At 45.0% G+C, this 11,645-nt stretch overlaps 1 protein-coding gene across 2 annotated transcripts in view; it reads right to left on the bottom strand.

The window, feature by feature from the left end:
• Nucleotides 1-871: 871 nt before the first annotated feature.
• Nucleotides 872-11,645, bottom strand: part of LOC307248283 (uncharacterized protein) — a 39,396-nt gene continuing 28,622 nt past the window's right edge. Inside the window, exons 51-56 of one of the 2 annotated variants that reach the window (XR_013844769.1) lie at nt 11,517-11,624; nt 10,734-11,106; nt 9,023-9,213; nt 2,187-2,429; nt 1,176-1,914; nt 872-1,097 (exon numbers count right to left, since the gene is read on the bottom strand). Coding sequence is in view for 1 of the 2 variants with exons in the window: in XM_080024631.1 (XP_079880757.1) it covers nt 1,768-1,914; nt 2,187-2,429; nt 9,023-9,213; nt 10,734-11,106; nt 11,517-11,624 (1,062 nt within the window). In the remaining variant the exon portion in view is untranslated. Of the gene's footprint in view, nt 1,915-2,186; nt 2,430-9,022; nt 9,214-10,733; nt 11,107-11,516; nt 11,625-11,645 lie in introns of both variants that reach the window. The other variant, XM_080024631.1, reaches the window with a different exon arrangement.

Below are 11,645 nucleotides of genomic sequence, written 5' to 3'. Positions count from 1 at the left end.
ATACTATAATAATACCATAACATAGGGGTGTCCAGCTAAAGAGGAAGTTGGACCATAGAGCAAAATGCATGTTTAAAAATGTCGACTTTAGCCAGACGATGCTGCCTAAAGCACAGAGAAGTTGGATAAGACTGTCATCTAGTGGCCAAGAACATCAACTATGAGACTTTTTTTTTTTTAATTACATGGAGGTCATGGACCTCCAAGTGTTCGGAGGATATGTCTACTTGAAACGTACCTGTTTATGGTTTTCACCAATATGTTTCCACCTATGGCAAACACCATATCGTCAGGACTTTCAGAACTCTTTTCATAACTTAGGACAAAGGTAGGAGTCCAAGGAATCTAATAAAGCTGTTTGGTTAAAATTGAACAAATGGTCTAGGAGCAGAAATTTTTTGTACAATTCATTCTTTGGCGTTATTGTGGCGCTAGTGCCGAAATGCGAAACGACAGGTGGAACATGACAAACCAGAAAAACGATATAATACGACATAATACTCTATAATGCTGTAATAATAACATATAATGCTACATAATTACTGTGAATCCAGAGATTATTTTTCTGGATTCTCTGCACCAAATTGAATATAGTAACATTTTCTAAAATGAGAGTGAAAGAGAGAGATGGAGAGAGAGAGAGATGGGAGAGTCAGGAAACTGAGAGTGTTTCGTCTTTCAGTGAGCGACGGAGGAAAAGGAGGTTAGGTCGACCAGAAACATGTGCTGCATGAACTCTGATCTGAGCTTCCTGAGGAAACCTCCGTCCCTCCATCTCTCTCTCTTCTCTACTCCCTACCTCCTCTACCCCATCCCTCCCTTTTACTTTGGTCAATGTGAAAAGAAACTTTACAGGTGAAGACTCCTCCGGAACGGTTGGTAGAACAAGATTTAATTTATTATCCAGACAATAATCCACAGAAACAATAATTAACAATCAACAGCAATTTACATTTGTAGGTTTTCAACAAGTCTGAAAAGGAAATAAAAATGGGGTTGGACTACACATGTGTTAATAATTTAGGTTCAAGCATAGTTTTTCATCTCTTTTTAATTCCATAAAACATTTAGAGCTACAGACCAACATATCTACAGACCTCCAGACCAGGAGACCTACTGACCTATAGACCAAGGCCTGCAGACTATCAGACCTGGAGACCTGTAGACCTTCAGACCAACAGACCTGGAGACCTGCAGACCTTCAGACCTACAGACCTGCAGACCTGCAGACCTACGAGACCTGCAGACCTGCAGACCAACAGACCTGCAGACCCTCCAGTTCAATCACATGCACTTGCTGGGTTTTATCCGCAGCGACACAGCCACCAGGTTCTGCCGTTGGAACATGTTTCACGAAGCCTCTGGTGTCAGGCTGAAGGTTTTAATGACTTCTCTCCAGTCCCTTGGTTTTTGAGGAGTCGGTCGTACCATTGTTGTTTCCCTTTCAGTTTATATATAGATGTGACAAAGTGAATAAATTACAGCAACAAGTTTCACGTACACCAGATTGATAACCATGGAAACTAGTAGCAGCCATGGCTCAGACTAACCCTTCCATGCCAATTTCCACATGAAGTTAAAACCAAACATGGCTTCCTTCAAAAAATACCACACTGAGTGGGAGTCAATCAATTCAATCAATTCTAGTTTAAACACATAAAGCACAGGGTATTTAAAATGTCACAATGATTTATGGTTAGTTTAGGGCCCAGAACTCAGAACCCTAACCCAGTTTCTAATTGTCATTTTAGGGGGTTGTGTTTTTTTTTAGGAGAAGCACACGGGTCCAATGTCCAAACCGAACTCCTGGTCATCTCGGCCGACGTCCATGGGCGCCAGGTCGATGATGGGCATCCTGGCCGTGGTCTGGGTCTGGTACTCCAGCACCGCCTTGCCCCACTGGCCATCTGACTTCTGAGAGAAGTAGAAAAACAACAATATTTATTTTGAACCAATACAAATTAGGGTTAGTTAGGCTCTGGGGTCTAACCTTTTACTCTGCCTAGGGTAAGGGTAAGCATGCATTGGTGCAAGCATAACCCTAGGCAGAGTAAAGGTAGAGTACAGTAGAGGTAGAGTAGAGTAGGAATACAGGTAAAGTAGTGTTAGGGTAGAGGTAGAGGCAGGGCAGATGTAGAGCCGAAGTAGAGTAGAAGTAGAGTAGAGGTAGAGAAACTCCTACTGACCGAGCAACTGTCCTCCAGGACGCTGTATTGCAGGCGGTTGTTGCCCTGCGCCCGGATTTCCTGTCCATTGGAGCCTTTGAGGAGAAGCGCCCTCTTGAGGTTCCCGCTGCTCTGGTCCTTGTAGGCCACAGTGTTCTTGCAGTGGAAGGTGATTCTCTGTTTCGCCTCCCGAGACAGGACACGCAGCAGCTTCATCTGGACTGCCACCACGTTGGGCAGCTCATCCCGGTTCCCGTAGACAAACTGAAACGGGATGAAGATGATGATGAGTTTCCACAGAGTGGTTCTGAAGGCACAGGGTTGTCCTCAGAAGAGGATTCCAGGTCCAGAAGGTTTAGTCCAGTTTCCCCTCCCTTCTTGCACTGGGATGATTAGTTATTGACTGGTGAATTGGCAAATCGATAGCTAGCCAATAGATAGTTAGCTTTCTCTAACTCAAGTTCTATGATCATAGGCAAAGCCCAATCTTCGTCCTTATTGGCTTCACTTACGCGCATGTGCGCCTTACTGAAAATTTGAATGTACCCATCAGCCTATCAGTTATGGCCTGCCCCTATAAAGGCCCCTGCTCGCTGTTCTGCTCCCCAAGGATCTTCAGCGACCCTAGGAAGACAGCAGGACAGGAAAGGCTAGAGGGATGAACCAGAGAACTTGAGTTTGAGCAAGCGGACTATCGTTCTATTTGACTTTGTCCTAATTGGCATAAGGCGAAGCCAGTTGAGTTTACGCCCCGCTGTCAAGAGACAACGCAATAGCTCTGCCAGTACAACCAACCAACCGATTGGCATAATAATTTCCAAGGTATAACAGAGCAGTGGGAAATGGCATTAAATTCATACGTGGTTTCCACTTTAAAATGACATTGTGACTCACCTCAATCGAGAAGGTCTGCTATGTAACTGGACTGAAGGTTAAACCAACTATGCACTGGGACCGTTACCCAAATTTGCATATCTGGGTAAGCAGGTCCACAATGTACCCTGACCAGCTGTTCAACCAATCATGCACTGGTACTGTCCATCCTCATTTGAATATTGGAAAAGTGGCTCCCACGGAATTATCCGTGTAATGCAGTCTGCCAAACGAGGGACGCTGTGCAGAGCACTGAGGAGGAGAGAGATCCTCCGGATATATCCAGTAGATATAATCTGACAAAGGGCCATGGTGATGCCCATAATGCTGCCATCCAAATGTCCTCTACTGACAAACCTTCAAACAAGGCTGTGGTTGCTGCTACGGTGCGAGTCAAATGAGCCTTGATGTCCGGTGACAAAACTTGACCTGTTTACTTGTAGGCTTGCAAGATGCCGTAACATAACCAATGAGAAAGCCACTGTTTCAAAAGAGGCTCCCCATCGAAGCCCCACTGTAGGAGACAAACAGCTGAGTTGTGTATCGTTGTATCAAGAGCACAAATACGTCATAAGCAATGGCGATGTTCAACCTCCTCGTCAGCCTGCAGTGGCTGGTGGAAACAGTTAAGCGTGATGTCTCTTGAGCGATAGGAGCTCCTGATGTTCTTCGGTATGAAAGCCGGATTGGGTTTCAAGATAGCTTTAATCAGAGCACCATTCATAAGGAAGCTAGAGTGCACAAACAGGCAGCCACCTCTCCCACGCGTTTAGCAGATGTCAGCACAAGCAGAAGCGCCGTTTTGACAGAGAGCTGCTTTAAAGGGATGGAGTCAATCGGTTCAAGGCGCTCACCTTTGAGACAACTCAGAACCAACGCCAGGTCGCATTTTGGGGTGAAAGAGCGTGACGGGGGTCAGATACATCTTCCTCCCTGTAAGAAGCGTTTCATCAGAGGATGGCCAGGATGGCTTTTCGCCAAAACCCTCATTGCAGGCAGAAATAGCCGATGCATACACACACAACAGTGGAAGTCCAATAACCACTGGAGAGAGGAAAGTATGTACTCCACAGGGCATGAGGTGGCAATGACATTCTGACCTTTGCACCAGTATTCGAAAGATCTCCCACTTCCCAGTGTACTGAAGGACTGCGTTCAGTTCCAACTTGTTTATGTGTTCGGACAGGGGCTTCAGACAGGGGCTTCAGACAGTGGCTTGGGGCCTCTATCATCTAAATAGAACAATATTGTCATACCTCTCCTTCAAAGTGGATTCAGTGCAGTCTCCAAGCACTTTGAAAATATGCACGGTGCTGGGGAGTAACTGAACCTGTACCTGCTGGTATTCGTAGTTTGTTCCCATAATAGCAAAGTGGAGGAACCATCAGAATTGTCTTTGTCCACCATCAAGGTGCCCAGAGAAGCACTGAGGAGGGCAATGTTGTTGGCAGCTGCCGCCGATTGTGCTCCACAGTTAAGGCTCTTCTCCGCGTACCCAGAATGGAGCTGGTTGCACATTCTTTGGCAGAATGGGCTTCCTTTCTTTCTGCCATGTGGCATGAGGGATCTGGAGCGCTGCCTCCAGACGAGGGATCCTCTTCCCTCTATGAAGAGATGTAGATGGAGCACCCTTCGGCACGGCTATGCAAGCTGCACAGGCCTGCCGGGTCCTCGGCTTCCTGTTCGGCGTGAAGGGAGCCCAGGCATTCAAAGCTGCGGATGTGCTGGTTTGCCAGCGACAAATATGCCAGGCATCCCCGACACTGCCCCCCAAGGGAGCCTGGCCCCGAAAAGGGCCATTGTTGTGGGACGCTACAATCGCTCATCTTCGGTTCTTCAGATCTTTAGGGTACTTTTTAATCCTTGCTCTTCAGTGAATTGTTGCTGAAGAAAAGGGGGAGCAGAACAGCAGACACAGGGCCCCTTTTTAGGGGCAGGCCACAGCTGATAGACTGAGGGGTGCATTCATATTTTCTGTAAAGGCCACATGTGTACAAGGCGAAGAAGGCCAATAAGGATAAAGCTAGAGGGCAGTGCCTACACCACATGGTGGACTCACAATCCCTGAGTGGATTTCACATCCTGAACCCGGATTTTCCCTCTGCAGGTCCTATTCCCTGCAACATCTGAGAAATTGATTCACGGCATTAATATATTACATAATAAACATTTTGGTGTAATTTCCAACATGTTCTTGTCCCTCATCGTCGTATTGTGCCTAATGGGCTGAAGCCCTCAGTCTCTATGGTGACAACCAGGGCAGTGTAGCCTTTAGCGTAGTCATCTTGGTGGTGAGGGTTCAAACATTTCAATATTTATGTAGGAATTCAGAAAATACCATTGAGAAGCCATTTTCAGGGGCCAGAGCCAGACAATCATTGAATAAGGTAAGTATAACTATTTAAATTGTTTTGGTAAGGGTTAAGTCTTTGGGGGCCAGGATTCATGGTCTAGGTTTAGGTACAATTCAGCTACAGTTGGGTCAGGGTTAGGGTCTGGGTATAGTTAGGGGTTTGGGTTATATACTGTGGAGGATGACATTTTCAAGTGCTAGAGCCAAAGATCGATTATCAGGGTAAGTAGAAATGTTAGAAATTGTTAGGTTTCGGGTAAGGTTTTTCAGTAAAGTTTTGGGAATCTGGGTTAGGGTCTGGGTATAGTTTAAAGCAGGGATCTCAAACTCAAATTGGCTTGGAGCCACTGCTGGTATTGCCATCAACCCTGAGTACAGCTTCAAGATGGGCATCACTAAGCCTGGACCTGTTCTTTATTAAAAGTGTACCTGTACTATGTACTGTGTATTACTGCATTTATTGAAGTTCGATGTGCTTCTAAAAAGGCACATTACGCGACTGAACACTTTGGATAGCTCTGGGAAGGATGGAGGATCATTCTCTTAGAAATTGTCCAGTTATGTCTGCTTTTCCCTGTGCCTCTCTTTAGTTTTTAGCTAACTATTGCACTGCAAGTTAATAAGTTCCATTTGAAACACTTGGGACACTCTCAACATCAGCTGAGAAGGGGTCTGCAAACACTTGCAAATGCCAGAAAAACACCTTGAAGTTCGCAAAACGCTGATCAAATTCCTGTAGTAGGTTTTCAATGCAAATTCATCACCACTGAATGTTGTGCCTTCCTCCACAAGAGATATGCATGCTGTTTAAATGTCTGTGTTTTTTTGCAGAAAGCTGAGTTTTCCACAATCTCAGTTTTGTAGAGAAGGCTTTCACTCCTTCATAAGCGGCTGTGATGAGCCGACCAGGGTCCTAGAGCTTCAGGTTAAGGATATTCAGCTCCTGTGATATGTCCACTAGGAATGCAAGGTCCATGACCAATCAATAAATTCAGGAACATTCTTTCTGCCATCTTACATGAATCTCTTCACCTCTGCTCATAACTCAAAAAATCTCTTGAGGACATTTACCCTGCTGAGTCAGTGCACCTCAGTAAAGTACATGACCATATGTTGACTCCATTTCTTCTACAGTAAAAAGGCCCGGAACTGGCGGTGCTGTGAATTCCTGGACCTGATGTAATTGACACATTTCAGGACAACAGACATGACATGTTCATATTTCAAGCATTTCTCTGCACAGTGCCTGTTGGTGTATAACTGAGTACAGAACAACTGCTGGACCTGCATTTTCCTACTCTGTTTCTTTGTACCAGCGCTACTGTACCAGTCATGGATGGGACTCCATCAGTGGTAATGCCAACTAGTCTGTTCCAAGGCAAACCAGCGCACTCAATTGCATCACACAGCTACTGAAATAAATCTTTGGCTGTGGTATGGCTGTATTGGACACAAACTCAGCAACTCTTCTGTCACTTTGAATTGGTCATTAATACCCCCAATGAAGAAAGGCTAGCTGAGATGTCTGTTTTGTCTGTGCTTTTATCAATCCCCACAGGGTATGCAGTGAAAATTCTGGCCTTGTCGCATACTGTAACTGATCATAAATGTCACTTGATAACTCCCTAATCCGCTCTACCGCTGTGTTTGGTGATAGAGAGATATTGTTGAACAAGCTCTTTTCTGAACATAAAATATGGCCCTTCCTTGAAAGGGTTTCCTGCTTTGGGGATTAACTCACTCACCACACACTGTAACTTGCTCCAACTGCAGCATCAGCATCCTTCTTGGCTTCATGGAAAAGACTTTCCAGGGATGTTAGCCCTCTCTGTAGCTGCATGGCTCGCTTTTCCCTCTCGTCACCCTTGTACTTCTCATACTTTTCACCGTGTTTCGTGGAGTAATGACACTTGAGATTATATTCCTCTAGAACGACAACTTTTTCCTTGTATATCAACCAGGCAGGAAGCATTTCCATTGAACTCCACAAAAAATACTGCAATGTCCATCTTACTTGAAACTGTGTTCATCATCTACTTTCCTTTTTGGTTTTGAAAGAGACATCTTTGTTGTTCACAGCCAAACAACAAATAAAGCCCTGAAACCTGCTCTCTTCTTTATTAAAAACTGCCTGCACATTTGCGGGGACCTTTACCCTTTGAACTATTTTTTAGTCCTTTGTTTTAATATGTCATAGGCCGGAGGGAGGGGGAGGGGAGGCCGACAATGGTCCGCGGACGGCAGTTTGAAACCCCTGGTTTAAAGGCTCTGGGTATAGGTTAAGCGTAAAGCTCTAGGTATAGTTCAAGTTCAACTTCAAGAGATTATTTGTCACATACATACACATACTGTCGTACATATATGCAGTGAAATGTCATGACACCCGGTGATTACGCACAAGCTCTATAAGCTCTAAAAATACTCAAATGTGCGTAATCGATACGCGGTGCTCACGCAGGCGGCCGCAAGGGGCGGTGCCACAATCGTGATTCTGGGTTCTATATTTATATGATAGGATTAATTGACTGTGTTGTATTAAATATACAGTACATCTAAATCCTCCAAAATGAAACTTCACCATAACTTACCTCCAGTACTCACCTCACAGAGTAGAAATACACCCGGCTCCTCCATTTACAGTATATAATATCAGAGACTATTTCAAATATTCTGTACATACATTGCACATAAAACACGTAGTCAAATCCGTCCACAAATTAATGAAGTGTTATTTTGTCTCTTAAAAACAGTAATGGTGTAAAAGCTCAAGTGAACTACATGTTACACTTTAACTGGACAGACACCACCTTTATCCAGAGCTTGTTTTAAACAGGTTGTCAGTCTCCTGAGAGACCGTCAAAAATTGCCATTGCCGACTATTTTTCAAGTAGTCATGGCGGGGTATTGGGTAAAGTTTTCAACTAGCAATAATCACACCTCGGATAAACCTCATAGGCTAACAATACTGCCACTGCGCAGAGATACCTGCTGTTGTTTCTGGAGGCAACCTGTCTCTGAACAACACACTCTTGTCTCATGGTTCATAATGTCTTACTAGACATAGGGAGGAAGGGACTTCTCTGGGAAGCAGAAAAGTTAAACGATCAGAAAGTTGTTGTTGATACTTTTGTGTGTGTGTGGTCAGAGATCTGTTTTTTTAACAATACAGTACTATGTGATGAAACGCCATCTTAGTTAAGTCCTGTATTCCTTTTAAATGGACTATTCCCACACGTACCTTAAAAAGAAAATCAGCATAAATTATGTACTGCATGTGGTTTTTTTTTAATTATATATAACCAATACTTTTAACACATTTATTTTAATTTTCAGATTACCCCTGCAGTACCCCATTTGAAAAACACTGGTTTAAATGAAACTTTTCCCCCAATTTACAGTATGGGTTAGGGTTACACACTGTTGAGAATGCTATTTTCAAGTGCCAGAGCCAGATGATCAATTATCAAATTAAGTGGAAATTATAGAAATTGTTAGGGTGAAGGTTAGGTTCAGGAGAACCTGTTCATCCCAGAGGTGATGCTAGCTGTGATGCTAGTACATGTTGTGAGATGTGAGGAGTTTGGACAGAGAAAGGACGTCCACTTGGGATCATCCATAGATCCAAACTCACCTTTGTTCCTCCGTTCATGTTGGATCCAAACCAGACCGGCTTGGCGGCGGTGGGTGTGGCCTTGGTCCACCATGTTTTGCGGGGAACACTGGCTGGGTTAGAGGAGATGCAGGTTTCTCCCGTCTCCATGTTGCAGAAAACCCTGATGGCGTCTCTGGGACTTCCCTGGTTTGGATCCACCCAGTACTCACCTGGAACAGATGCAAGGAAGTCCACGCAAATTAAACTTAAAAGAGGTTAGGGTTAGTGTTAAAGGTTTGGAGTTGGAATTCACAAGTTATGTTGTATTAAAGGAAACCTATTATGATCCTTTTCAACAAGTTAATATAGGTATCCGAGATCCCTAAAATATGTTTTAGAATTTGTTTGCTGAAAATACCGCTCAGATTATGCATGCGAGCCATTCTAACATGCCTCTACTGTAAACTCTACTGTGGACTGTTCCAAAACGGCCGTTTCAGTGTGTCCCACTTTAAATGTAAATGAACAGCCAGGCCCCTAGTTCTGTGAGCGAATGGGGTTTGGGCCTTATAACAGTTCCATTGTATGAAGTCTGTAAACTTTCATTGATTTCCCCTTTTCAGTACACTAAAATCAGTTTCTGAACAAATTTGAGGCGAGAAATAAGCAATCCAGTTGCTGAATCTTCACTCATGAGATCTACGAGGCCTAATTAAAACGTTTGTTCCGACTTTCACCGTGGTGTCAAGAGCAACGAGGAGCTTGGAGCACCGCGGGATATGGTGGGGCTTGGAGGCTTTTTTCGTTTCGTTCAATGACTGAAACAACGGAAAATAAAATAAAACAAATACATCTACGGTTTTGTTTGGAGAAACGCAAAGCGGATCAAGCACCTCTGCCTACGGTACAGTCAACATACTACAGACACACACACACACACACACACATATACACACACACACACACACACACACACACACACACACACACACACACACATATACACACACACACACACACACACACACACACACACACACACACACACACACACACACTCACACACACACAGAAAAAAACACAGCAAATACTAACATTTCCCTTGTCTGCAGTTTTGTCAGTTTTTAGTTGGTATTAATTCCTTTTACTTTTAAAAGATTTGTGCTGGTCTGTGCAGCCAACAACAGAGTAGTTCCCATGCCTGGCACTTCGCTTTGATGCTAGCAAGTCCGGCGGCACTCCAGCCCCGGGTGGAGTTACTCAGATGGGGGGGCGGTTCCAATTCTACTGAAGTGCTTAATGACGTAGCTACAAAGCTGAAAGACTCGTTTCACCACGTTTTCTCAAACTGACAGCCCACAAAAACTAACTGGGTTGTCTTTTTTCACAGTTTGCGTGTTAGTAGGCCCACCAGAGACCCAAATGTATGTGCACAAGCACTGAAAAAGTGAGTTTATAATAATAGGTCCACTCTTAGATGATCATATCAAATCTTATTGATCATGATCTATCAACGTGTTGATCAGTTCCAGTCATGTTTCTTTGATGGCTGCCGAGGTTTCCAGCTCTCCAAACAGGAAGTCTGAACTGGATTTGCTAAACTTGACTAAACTTCAACTTGACTAAAAAAATTGTCTAATAAAAGGGGGCGGTTTTATTCCTGGACTGAAGGTTTAGATCTACAATCTCACATTTCCAGTTAGAATTAACAATACAAAGCCAGCTAAACCTGGATCTAAATAACCCTCACCACTTGGCTTGTGGGGGTGGGACTCCCTCAGGTCCTGGCAGGTCTTGGCGGGGTTGGTCCTGCTGCCGTCGGGGCTGCGCAGCCCGTCCAGCTGTCCGTTGAGTGTCTTCAGCGTGGCATGGACGGCAGTGTCCCCCCGCAGGACGGACGAGGCTTTGCCGGGCGCGGCCTCGTCCCGATTGAACTCCGGTGGGGGAGGCGGGGGGTCGGCGGCCTGGTCGTCCCCATACACAGAGCTCTCCTCACCGAATGCCTCCTCGTCCCCGCCTGGCGCCTCATAGTCAAATGGGGTGCTGAAAAGCTCGTCCACGGCAGCGGTTGGAGGGCCAGGAGGTCCCGGGAGGCCGGTGGGGCCTGATTCACCTGGAGGACCCTGAGGACCAAACCCTAGTTACCATCAGTCATTCTAAACTTACTACTAAAAATTACTTTCTAAATCATTAGATTCTAATTATTTTATCCCTTGGCTCTGAGTAGTCAGTAGGTCAACATCAGTTAGTTATTTCTGACCGTTGTCTGTTTATAATGACCGTTGCCACGGGTAACCTCTTCTCCTCCTGGTTTCACGTCCCTCGTATCAATCATCCTACATTCTAACGATAACACTAGCTAGAGTATAGAAACTACATAGAAACTAAGAAAGTAGGGAAAGGAACCCAACATCTCACTCAGTGTAACATATCACTATTAAGTTAAAGGCTAAGGGTTGAATCCATTACCAGTATAAATGGTTAGAGGGTTAGAGTCCCTTAAGTCCTGAGTCTTGGTCCCAGTCCTTCTCACCTGAGCTCCGATGTCCCCACTGGCTCCCCTGGTCCCCGGTGGACCCATGGGCCCCCGCTGTCCGATGTTGCCCTCCTTCCCGGGGGGTCCCACCACTCCTGGGGGTCCCTGGAGGCGGAGGACACAACT

Source organism: Zeus faber (genome assembly GCF_960531495.2).
Source record: "Zeus faber genome assembly, chromosome: 2".
Taxonomy (NCBI): Eukaryota; Metazoa; Chordata; class Actinopteri; order Zeiformes; family Zeidae; genus Zeus; species Zeus faber.
This window is presented reverse-complemented; position numbering and strand designations above follow the sequence as displayed.